This window comes from Somniosus microcephalus, chromosome 31 (genome assembly GCF_052327205.1).
Source record: "Somniosus microcephalus isolate GS21.2 chromosome 31, FLI_Smic_1.0, whole genome shotgun sequence".
Classification (NCBI taxonomy): Eukaryota; Metazoa; Chordata; class Chondrichthyes; order Squaliformes; family Somniosidae; genus Somniosus; species Somniosus microcephalus.
The window spans coordinates 4444819-4457415 of record NC_141017.1 but is presented as its reverse complement, the minus strand read 5'-3'; the positions used below and the strand labels follow the sequence as shown (position 1 = coordinate 4457415).

The 12597-nt window shown below is 45.1% G+C and overlaps 1 protein-coding gene across 9 annotated transcripts in view; it reads left to right on the top strand.

The window, feature by feature from the left end:
* The window catches only part of LOC147097543 (EVI5-like protein), a 330047-nt gene that overhangs the window by 115728 nt on the left and 201722 nt on the right, over positions 1–12597 (top strand). For all 9 annotated transcript variants that reach the window (XM_085971478.1, XM_085971482.1, XM_085971475.1 and 6 more), the window contains exons 5-6: positions 1520–1594; positions 2901–3026. In XM_085971478.1, coding sequence (XP_085827604.1) covers positions 1520–1594; positions 2901–3026 — 201 coding nt within the window. The remainder of the gene's footprint in view (positions 1–1519; positions 1595–2900; positions 3027–12597) is intronic.

Sequence of the window (12597 nt, the reverse complement as noted above, 5' to 3'; positions counted from 1 at the left end):
TCCCACTCCCCCGCCCTTTCCCCGTAGCCCAGCAAATTGTTTTCCTTTAGGTTCTTACTTAATTCCCTTTTGAAAGCCACGATTGAGTCTGCCTCCACCGCCCTCTCAGGCAGTGCATTCCAGATCCTAACCACTCGCTGTGTAAAAAAGATTTTCCTCACGTCGCCTTTGGTTCTTTTGCCGATCACCTTAAATCTGTGTCCTCTGGTTCTCGACGCTTCCGCCAATGGGAACAGTTTCTCTCTCTCTACTCTGTCCAGACCCCCCATGATTTTGAACACCTCAATCAAATCTCCCCTCAACCTTCTCTGCTCAAGCTTGAAGCTTAAAATAAGTTTTACACAATGGGGATTCAGCGCAATTAGACCTGTTACAGAACAAAATCAATGAGGTGCAGAGATTGCAGCTCATTTTACTTCTATCCCTTCAAACCCTTTCAAAAAGTGAAACTTATTCAATTCTGGGGTGGAGTTCTCCTGTCTGAATATGGTGAAGATACAAAATTATTTCTAAAATTCACTATTTTGATTGTCAGGGTAGTTTAAGAATTTTCCAGGGCACGCGACTGCTTTTAGTACATAGGAACTGCTTGGCGAGTAAAGGCGAATGTCCACCGAGTTCGCCTTTTACCATCCTGGTAGTCACATGGTACAATGATAATGGAGTTGTTGACCAACCAGATATCAATTAGTCTAATTGCCCAGAAATAGAATGATAGAAACTTACAGCACAGAAATAGCCCAGCAAAACCTCCAGTGGTGGAGAGCTTTAGGAACCGTCGACCCAGAGTCACCCGTTCCTCCCAAGCATGCTGCACTCGCCACACGTCATGTCACAAATTACCCGGGTATCCCAAAATGTTATTTTCTGACAATCTATCGCATTTGTAGAATTGAACTGTTAATGCAGGATTAGCAGGAAGGCATCCTGGAGCAGTAATTCCACTCCTGGGAATTTGAAGTAGTCGTTTTTGTATTGAACATGTGAATTTTCCAATAATTTCAATTACATCAATAACAGCAAGTTGAGAATTTAGTATTGAAAGAAGTTGAATTCAGTGAATTTGAATCAGTATTTCAAGGGATAGCTATTTCCCTAGATTCTTTCACATGTGTGACAGAGCAACCTGATTGAGGTGTTTGGGTACTGTGACAATGGGCTGGGAGGTCTGTCTGACTCGTGTCTCTTTACTATAGACACGTCAGCACATTACCAAGTAATAATCCAGTGGAGGGTTTCATATAGTCATAACCTCAAGGTTTATGTTTACTGAGTGAGCTGTTCTCAAGATACATTATAGTGCATTCTTGTTCACGTATACCAAGTAGTGCAAGTAATTGAACAAGACCTTGGTTCTATGGACCCATGTTGGTTTGATTGACGGAACCTCTAATATTCCCATTTTTATTAAGCAGCAATATAACTCTCTCTATCCATCAGTCATCACTGTGTCACCATGTGGTGCAAGTATCTGAGTTTGCTCCCAGGTTTGAGACTGCATTCGCTTGCTTTGTTACAGGCATACTCTCTGGTGGACCGTGAAGTTGGATATTGCCAAGGAAGTGCATTTATTGTGGGGCTCCTCCTCATGCAGGTTAGTGTGAATTTCTCCAGTGATGCAGGAACTGCTGACCATTATGTGATGGTGTGGTGCTTGTGTATGAATAGTGTGACATGGTATCCTAGTGTAAGGTCTTGACACTTCTTTTCCTAGTGTTTCAAGGAGCAACTTTGCTACTGCATTCTTTTACTTGAATTATTTTATCCACCGTGGCGACCTCATAACCAGATGTTCTGCACGCGAGTGGGACTTGAATGTCACTGTGTGCGGTATTAACCCAGTAAACAGGTCACAGCTGATGCTCTTGTATGTGCATCGGACAGTGAAAGCAACGAGTAGAGTTCACAAACTGTAATCGAACAAGGTCATTGAGATTAGATGTCCAATCAGATAGTTGCTGGGTAGTCGGACTAAATTGGGGCACTGTTATTTGCAGCAGGCTGTCGGAACTGCACCTTCATAAAACTCAACTGCTAGCTGAGTAGCTGGTTATTTGTTCATTGACATTCCCATCAGTATGTAACAGCCAGTTTTATATTGGTCCTTTTAAATCTCATTCTAGGCGCCTGGTGCGTGCTCCAGGTGTTTATGCTGTTAAATCTGTCGACCGGCAGCAGACTTGTAACACCTAGTAATCCAATTTAAAATACCAGCATAAAAGGCCTCGGGAAGAATTAAAACTTGCATTTGTGCATCTCCCATTGTCTACCTGGAGTGGTTTCCTGCTTATCCTGTTGGCCTGGGAATAGTGTGTAGCGCAGAGGAGGGCAAAGAGCAGGAGACCTTTTCTACATTCTCCCACTCTACTTCTTTTACAATGAAATCTTGCTCAATGATAACTGGTCCTTAGCCAGCAGTTTTCTAACCATTACTTTCCCCTGAGTTCTTCTAAGGGATTAGGCAGAAAAGCAATTGCCCTAGTAATGGTGCAGTCTTTTTGTGGGTCGTGGAATAGTAGGTAGTGAGTTCCCAGGGTTAGTTCACATCTGCATTCTTGTCTGTACAATCAGGAAAGAACAGAGCGGAGGCGAGCTGCTCCGCAGGGAGAGATGGCAAGAAGGTCAAATTGCTTGTGCATCTCCCATTGTGTACCTGGAGTGGTTCCCTGCTCACCCTGATGGCCTGGGAATAGTGTGTAGCGCAGAGGAGGGCAAAGAGCAGGAGACCTTTTATACCTTCTCCCACTCTACTTCTTTTACAATGAAATCTTGCTCCGTGATGACTGGTCCTTAGCCAGCAGTTTTCTGACCATGTTGGATGTGATTTGAGCCTGTGCTGCAGTAACGTTGGACGTGTTTTCCCAGTGCCTTGCTTGCAGTGAGTTTCTTCCTTTTTACAGATGCCAGAGGAAGAAGCCTTTTGTGTGTTTGTGCGTTTGATGCAAGAATATCGACTGCGGGAGCTCTTCAAACCCAGTATGGCAGAGCTGGGACTCTGTATCTACCAGTTTGAGTACTTAATACAGGTAACCAGCTGATTCATAGAATTCTTGTATTCTGGACAATTGTGTGAGAAACACTTGGAATAAATTAAACAACCCGTCCACGCACTAAATAGTGAATAATGAATGCCTGGATGTGAGTGCAAGCTGAGTTGGCAATCTGAACTCTCAAATGAGATTAGACTTAAAATCACTGTAGGGTGATGCATAATAGTATGAATAAGAACATAAGAATAGGAGCAGGAGTTGGCCGTACAGCCCCTTGAGCCTGCTCCGCCATTCAGTAAGATCATGGCTTAACTTTTACATTAACTCCATTTTCCTTCCCTATCCCCATATCTGTTGAGTCCCTCAGTGCCCAAAAATCTCTCGATCTCAGCCTTGAATCTACTCAGCGACTGAGCATCTACAGCCCTCTGGGGTGGAGAATTCCAAAGATTCACAACCCTTTGAGTGAAGAAGTTTCTCATCTCCGTCGTAAATGGCCAACCCCTTATCCTGAGACTATGACCCCTAGTTCTAGACTCTCCAGCCAGGGGAAGAGCCTCTGAGCATCTACCCTGTCCAGCCCTCTAAGAATTGTATATGTTTCAATGAGATTACCTCTCATTTCTCTAAACTTCAGAGATTATAGGCCCAATCTACTCAATCTCTCTTCGTAAGACTACCCTCTCACCTCAGGAATCAATCTAGTGACCGCTGTTGCACCCCCTCTAAGGCAAGTATTTCCTTCCTTAGATAAGGAGACCAAAACTGTACACAGTACCCCAGGTGTGGTCTCACCAAGGCCCTGTATAATTGCAGCAAGTCTTCCTTACCCTTATACTGCAACCCCCTTGCCATAAAGGCTAACATACTAATTGCTTGCTGTACGTGCATGTTAACTTTCTGTGATTCGTGTACAAAGACACCCAAATCCCTCTGAATCTCAACATTTACTAGTCTCCTTTTTTAAAAAATTCTGCTTTTCTATTCTTCCTACCAAAGTGGATAATTTCCCACTTTCCCACATTATACTCCATCTGCCACCTTCTTGCCCAAACAGTTAACTGGTCTATATCCCTTTGCAGCCTCTTTATGTCCTCCTCGCAGCTTACTTTCCCACCTAGCTTTGTAAGATATTTGTGTTTTGCATGTGATTTTTTTTTTTAATCTGTTCTCATTTTACAGACTATTTTAGGAGTTGGTTAAGAATGTTCAGTGCTTATGGCATCAAGAATCTGTTGCAGCCTTTGTTAAATTCCCAAGCTCACTAATGACCAACAGCCTTTACTGCTCCACTCTGTCATACAACCCCATGAATATAAGGGGCAATTCAGTTCAGTTTTAGGTCTGTTTTCTTCCTTGCGAATTTTTGCATTCAAGCCAATAGCCAAAGAAGGATTACAAGATTGAATTGACAAGTCTCAGTTACTTTGGTAAAATTTACATGATTCATGAAATGAGTATCAGCAACTGAAGCCAAAAGGAGTATGATAGTTATCTAATGGGAAGAGTAACAACTAATCCTGGTGGGTTTTAACAAATGGGCAGAAGTTTTTAATTTTATCTAAAAACAAAATGGGGATGATAGTTGAAGGTGGACCCATTGTGTGCATGGGTGATCTTTTTGGGTAGGATTGTAGGGAGTGTTTTTAATTGGTTTAGCACTCTACTCATTGCTTGGTAACATAGAAACATAGAAGATAGGAGCAGGAGTAGGCCATTCGGCCCTTCGAGCCTGCTCCGCCATTCAATGTGATCATGGCTGATCATCCAAATTCAGTACCCTGTCCCTGCCTTTTCCCCATATCCCTTGATCCCTTTAGCCTCAAGAAATATATCCAACTCTTTCTTGAACTGGCCTCCACCGCCCTCTGTGGCAGAGAATTCCACAGGTTCACCACTCTCTGGGTGAAGAAATTCCTCCTCATTTCAGTCCTAAATGGCTTACCCCTTATCCTTAGACTATGACCCCTGGTTCTGGACTCCCCGGCCATCAGAAACATCCTTCCTGCATCTAGTCTGTCCAGACCTGACAGAATTTTATAGGTTTCGATGAGATCCCCTCTCAATCTTCTAAACTCCAGTGAGTATAAGCCCAATTGACACAATCTCTCCTCATACATCATTCCTGCCATCCCAGGTATCAGCCTGGTGAATCTTCGCTGCACTCCCTCTATGGCAAGAACGTCCTTCTTCAGATAAGGCGACCAAAACTGCACACAATAATCAAGGTCCGGTCTCACCAAGGCCCTGTACAACTGTAGCAAGACATCCTTGTTCCTGTACTCGAACCCTCTTGCTACGAAGGCCAACATACCATTTACCTTCTTAACCGCCTGCTGCACCTGCATGCTTACCTTCAGCGACTGGTGCACAAGGGCACCCACGTCTCTGCACTTTCCCTTCTCCCAATCTATTGCCATTCAAATAATCTGCCTTCCTGTTTTTGCCACCAAAGTGGATAACCTCTCATTTATCCACATTATAGTGCATTTGCCATGTTTCTGCCCAATCACCCAACCTGTCCAAATCGTACTGGAGTTTCCCGACATCCTCCTCGCAGCTTACCCTCCCGCCCAGCTTTGTGTCGTCTGCAAATTTGGAGATATTACATCCAATTCCCTCGTCCAGATCATTAATATATATTGTGAACAGCTGGGGTCCTAGGACCGATCCTTGCGGTACCCCACTAGTCACTGCCTGCCACTCGGAAAATGACCCGTTTATTCCAACTCTTTGCTTTCTGTCCGCCAACCAGTTCTCTATCCAAGTCAATACCTTGCCCCCAATCCCATGTGCCTTAATTTTGCACGCTAATCTCTTATGTGGGACCTTATCGAAAGCCTTCTGAAAGTCCAAATACACCACATCCACTGGTTCTCCCTTATCTATTTTACCAGTTACATTCTCAAAAAATTCCAGTAGATTAGTCAAGCATGATTTACCTTTTGTAAATCCATGTTGACTTTGTCCGATCCTGTCACTGCTTTCCAAGTGCTCTGCTATTACATCTTTTATAATAGACTCTAGCATTTTCCCCACTACCGATGTCAGGCTTACCGGTCTATAATTCCCCGCTTTTTCTCTACCACCTTTTTTGAATAGTGGGGTAACATTAGCTACCCTCCAATCCATGGGTACCGTTCCAGAGTCTATCGAGTTCTGGAAGATGACCAGTAATGCATCTACTATCTCTAGGGCCACTTCCTTAAGTACCCTGGGATGTAGACCATCAGGTCCTGGGGATTTATCGGCCTTCAGTCCCATCAATTTTCCTAACACCATTTTCCTACAAATACTGATTTCTTTCAGTTCCTCTCTTTCATCAGACCCTATGTTCCCCGGCATCTCTGGGAGGTTATTTGTGTCCTCCTTTGTGAAGACAGAACCAAAGTATGTATTTAGTTGGTCTGCCATTTCCTTGTTTCCCATTATAAATTCCCCTGATTCTGACTGTAAGGGACCTACGCTTGACTTCACCAATCTTTTTCTCTTCACATATCTATAAAAGCTTTTACAGTCAGTTTTTATGTTCCCTGCAAGCTTACTCTCATATTCTATTTTCCCTTTCTTAATTAATCCCTTTGTCCTCCTTTGTTGACTCCTAAACTGCTCCCAATCCTCGGGATTATTGCTTTTTCTAGCCAATTTATATGTCCTCCCCTTGGATCTTATGCTATCCCTAATTTCCCTTGTTAGCCACGGTTGAGTCACCTTTTTTGTTTTATTTTTATGCCAAACTGGGATGAACAAATTCTGTAGCTCATCCATTCGGTCTTTGAATGTTTGCCATTGTCTATCCACCGTCAACCCTTTGAGTGCCATTCCCCAATCAATCCTACCCAACTCGCTCCTCAGACCATCATAGTTTCCTTTATTTAAATTGAGGACCCTTGACTCTGAGTCAACTACTTCATTCTCCATCTTAATGACCGGATGCTTAATGTGGGATTTTATGCAGTGCACAGATGCTTTCATAAGCTATGACAGCTGAATAAGAATGGAACTAATTGAGACACTTTGTGCTGAGTGCTCTCAGAAGTGAACAGTGCAGCCAGTGGTATGAATTTGTTCTCTTATCCTCAGTACTTGTCTAATCAAAGTGAGTGCCTGATAGAGCTTTGCATTTTGTTGAGTGTGGGCCATGGCTGGTATCTCTACATCGCTGCTCCATTTCACTTTACCACTGCAGAATAAAAGCCTGCACATTGCCACAATGGGAATGAACATCTGGGATGTGGAATCTGAATCTGTCAAATTCATCAACTGACCATTGAGACGGCTGTCTCCCACAGCAACAAACTTTTATGAATCACTTGACTTTGGACTTTGCCTTGAACAAACCAAGAGGTCACATTTTGAAAACACATGACCTTTCCCCACTCTGCAAGTAGTAGATTAGAAGAGCAACAACTTTATATCGGGGTACCGCAAGGATCAGTGCTTGGGCCCCAGCTATTCACAATCTATATCAATGATTTGGATGAGGGAACTAAATGTAACATTTCCAAATTTGCTGCTGATACAAAGCTAGGTGGCAGTGTCAGTTGTGAAGAGGATGTGAAGCGGCTTCAAGGGGATCGCGACAGGCTCAGTGAGTGGGCGAGAACATGGCAGATGGAATATAATGTGGATAAATGTGAAGTTATCCACTTTGGTAGGAAAAACAAAGGCAGAGTATTTCCTAAATGGTGAAAGATTGGGGAATGCAGATGCTCAAAGGGACCTGGGTGTCCTTGTACATGAGTCACTGAAAGTGAATGTGCAGGTGCAGCAAGCCATTGGGAAGGCAAATGGTATGCTGGCCTTCATTCCAAGAGGATTTGAGTACAGGAGTAAAGAAGTCTTACTCCAATTATATCGGGCCTTGGTGAGACCACACCTGGAGTACTGTGTACAATTTTGGTCTCCTTACCTAAGGAAGGATATACTTGCCATAGAGGGAGTGCAACGAAGGTTCACGAGATTGATTCCTGGGATGGCAGGACTGTCGTATGAGAAGAGATTGAGTAAACTAGGCCTGTATTCTCTTGAATTCAGAAGAATGAGAGGGGATCTCATTGAAGCATACAAAATTATTACAGGGCTTGATAGGGTGGATGCTGGGAGACTATTTCCCTTGGCTGGGGAGTCTAGAACCAGGGTCCACAGCCTCAGGATAAAGGGTAGGCCATTCAGGACTGAGATGAGAAGAAATTTCTTCACACAGAGGGTGGTGAATCTTTGGAATTCTCTACCCCAGAGGGCTGTGGAGGCTCAGTCATTGGGTATATTCAAAACAGAAGTTGATAGATTTCTGACTAGTAAGGGCATCAAGGGCTATGGCGATAGGGCCGGTGAATGGAGTTGAGGCAGAAGATCAGCCATGATCTCATTGAATGGTGGAGCAGGCTCGAAGGGCTGAATGGCCCACTCCTGTTCCTATTTCTTATGTTATTATCTCAAGTCATTATTTAAAAAAACAATTGCAGACAACTTCTGGTTTCTAATACTTGTAATAGAATGGTGCATTCTGAATTGAAGCTCTGAGAATTTTTCCCTTGCCTGCCCTGGTCAGCTCATTGTACTTCTTCCTGCATTAGTTGTATGACCATGGCACGACCCACATGGCGCCGAGCACCTCATCCACAACCCCCACACCAACTGGCTGATCTTTCGGAAAGACTTTGTCTATGGCATCCCCAGCAGCCACTCCTGTTGATGTTCGCCCGCATCAGCAGGTCCCCAAAATTGGATAAATGCTTTTTTTGATCTTTCATTGACATTTCTGTGTAAAAGAGGATGTGGAGACACCAAAGATTACTTTTTACAGCCTTTAAAGAATTTATTTTTAACTGTAATTAACATTTTAATGTTGAGTTAGGTTGATTTCAGAAGTTGCAGCTCACAGTGCCACACCTCAATCTGCCTCATGGCGTCTGTTCCCAGATATTTATAGTGCCATGTGGTCGGCCTGTGGGGCAAGCCATTGGCTGCGTTGTCTGCAAGGTCACTGGTTCACATTGACCTCATCATGCCGTAGATTGACGTTCCAGCAAATAATGGCGTCCATATAGATCGATATGAATGGGAAGCTGAAAAGTCCAAATAATGCTGTGCACCACCAAACACATCGTTCCAGCAAATTCATGTTCAAGGTTGGGTGAGGTTAGTGTTGCACATTAGTAACCATGGTCTCTTGGAACCTGAATGCCTTGAGGAGTCAGAGGAATTTCCTGAACTTCCTATTCCCAGTAGAAGAACAAAATATCCGTGTAAGCTGCTTCTGTGATACTCACCGAACAAATTGTTGATCTTTAATAACAAATACCCAAAGCCTAATCTAACCACCTCTTCACCATGACGTGAAGAGCTAAAGAGGTGAATGGGTTTGAGGTAGAAGTGTAGGACCTTGATCCTTTCATCCATAATCCATTCTCTGTCACAAAGCTGCATGTCTGCAATGTGCTGTGTGGTGTCATGTTGCATGGTGCTGATATTTGTGTCACCATTAATTGATGACCTCTTTTGCCTGTGGAGCTCTCCCAGACAGTGATGCGAGCTGGAGCTCTGCAAACTGTACAGCACTGATGGAGCGTTTTTCCTTCTCTTCCCCTGTCCCCGAGCTCATGAAGTTCCACAAAGTTAAGTGGGACGACCTAATGCATCTCACGGGTGTGTTCTGTATAGACTGCAGAAGACTTGTATAATTTACTTAAATAGGCAGAGTATTATTTAAATGGTGCTAGGTTGGGAAATGTTGATGTACAAAGGGACCTGGGTGTCCTTGTACACCAGTCACTGAAAGCAAACATGCAGGTGCAGCAAGCAGTTAGGAAGGCAAATGGTATGTTGGCCTTCATTGCAAGAGGATTTGAGTACAGGAGCAAGGATGTCTTACTACAGTTATACAGGGCCTTGGTGAGACCACACTGGAGTACTGTGTGCAGTTTTGGTCTCCTTACCTAAGAAATGATATACTTGCCATAGAGGGAGTGCAGCGAAGGTTCACCAGACTGATTCCTGGGATGGCAGGACTGTCGTATGAGGAGAGATTGGGTCGACTAGGCCTGTACTCACTAGAGTTTAGAAGAATGAGAGGGGATCTCATTGAAACGTATACAATTCTGACAGGGCTAGACAGATTGGATGCAGGGAGGATGTTTCCCCTGGCTGGGGGGGTCGAGAACAAGGGGTCACAGTCTCAGGATACGGGGTAGGACATTTAGGACTGAGATGAGGAGAAATGTCTTCACTGAGGGTGGTGAACCTGTGGAATTCTCTACCACAGAAGGCTGTGGAGGCCAAGTCACTGAATATATTTAAGAAGGAGATAGCTAGATTTCTAGACAAAAACCACATCAAGGGGTATGGGGAGAGAGCGGGAATATGGTATTGAGATAGAGGATCAGCCATGATCATATTGAATGGTGGAGCAGACTCGAAGGGCCGAATGACCTACTCTTGCTCCTATTTTTCTATGTTTCTATAAAATACATTGGGGGAGAAATTCAGTAGGTTGCGCCACCTGTTAGCGCCTTAAAAAGGCGCTAAGTGGGTCGCAAGCCAACTCGCGCTCGGGCGCGGCACTGCCCACGCCTCCCGCTAAATTCTGCAGGACGTTAGTGGTGGCGCTAACTGTTAGCGCTGCGCCGCTGCCGATGAAGTCATCGGTGTGCGCAGTACCCCGCTGACTCCCCGGCCGCGATATTTGGCAGCGCCCCCTGATTTACCGCCGGATGCTCGGGGGCCTACCTGCGGCTGGGGAGGCGCAAATTAAAGGCGAGGTGCGGGGCGGCCATTTTTGTTGTTGGCCGCCTGCCAGCACCTGCCTGCGCTCCCATCCCCGGCCTCCTGAAACCCCTCCCCCGCGGAGTGCCGGCTGCGCTCCGAGAGCCTGGCACTTCTCAGTGCTGGGTTCTTTTGCTGGCACTCCCGATCCTCGGGGGCCCAGCTGGGCCCCAGATCGCACTGCACAAGGCCCCTCCCCTTTAAGAAGGGGAGGAAGGCCTGCAATACCGCAGTGAGATGTGCCACAGCGTGTGGCGCTGCGGCACGTAGCGCCACGATATTCACTCGCAGCGCCCCAAGAGGGATGCGGGGCACCTCCAGTTGCGCCGCGCTTCCCTTTGGGGCGCAACAACTCAATTTCCGGTGGGCGGGCGCGAATGTTTCCGGGGCGCTACTTTTAGCGCCCTGGCGAGACTGGCGCCCCAAATGGGGCTATACTCAATTTCTCCGCCATTGCGTTCTCCTGACTTGCTTTTCTGGCTCAACAGAAACGTTCTCCACACAATGTAGGGCCTAGCCACAATGTAACGAATTGGTGTTTCTGCAGCATGTTAAGCAGTGAAAATCTGAACTGTCTGGTTGTATGCAGTATAACTTCTGCAATTCTCTGCTTCCAGTGAGCAGCGCTGTTGGTTCCTGCACAGATCTGTGTTTGCATTACTGTGATTTTCAACATAATAGACACACGCAAAAAATTGCAAGATTGCTGACTGAGAGTGAATAGCAGAGAAGAATGATGTGGTGGTCTGCTCTAGGTTCAACAAACATGTCTGTTACTTGAGATAGTCAGTCACTAGTTCAGTGTTAAACTTATTTATTTTATCTCTTCAACCGGCTTGTGTGTGGTGTTCAGGGGTTCAAGCTACTGGTGTTCATACAGTTCAGCAGTGCAACCTCATCCTATCAACGTTGTTTGCAATTTGTTTATTTGTGTCTTGGGATGTAGGCAATGCTGGCAAGGCATTATTTATTGCCCATCCCAAGTTGCCTTGAGGCTATTGAGTCAATCGCATAGTGTGGCACTGCAGCTACTTGGAGACCAGGTTCCCTTCCTGAAGGACATTGGTGAACCAGTTGGGTTTTTACGACAGTCATACAGCTTCATAAGAAATTGGCTCGGTGACAGGAAGCAGAGGGTGGTGGTGGATGGATGTTTTTCAGACTGGCAGGTGGTTTGCAGTGGTGGTCCCCAAAGTTTGCAGATGACACAAAACCTGGTAAGGTAGTAGATTGTGATGATGATAGTTGTAGGCTTCAGGGTGACAGACGGGATGGTGAAATGGGTGAAGCAGGGCAGATAGAGTTCAATGTGGAGACGTGTGAAGTGATGCACTTTGGGAGGAATATGTAAAGACGGTAAACTATAAATGGCACGATTATGAAAAGCGTAGATGAGCAGAGAGACCTTGATGTCCAGACACACACATCCTTAATGGTGACAGGGCAAGTTGATCAGGTGGTTAACAGAGCCAATGGGTTACTTGGGTTTATAAATAGAGGCCCAGAATATAAAAACAAAGAGATCAGGCTCGGACTTTATAAACCACTGGTTAGGCCTCAGCTGGAGTATTGTGGACAATCCTGGGCCCCACACTTCAGGAAAGATGTAAAGGCCTTAGAAAGGGGCCAGAGGAGGTTTCCCAGGATGTTACCAGGAATGAGGGGCTTCAGTTATGAGGAGAGGTTGGAGATGTTCGGACTGTTCTCCTCAGACAGAGAAGGTTAAGAGGTGACCTAATAGAGGCTTTCAAGATGATGAGAGGTTTTGATCGAGTAAATAGAGAAAAACTATTCCCTCTGGCGAGTAGGATAACTTCACATTTCTCCACATTATATTCCA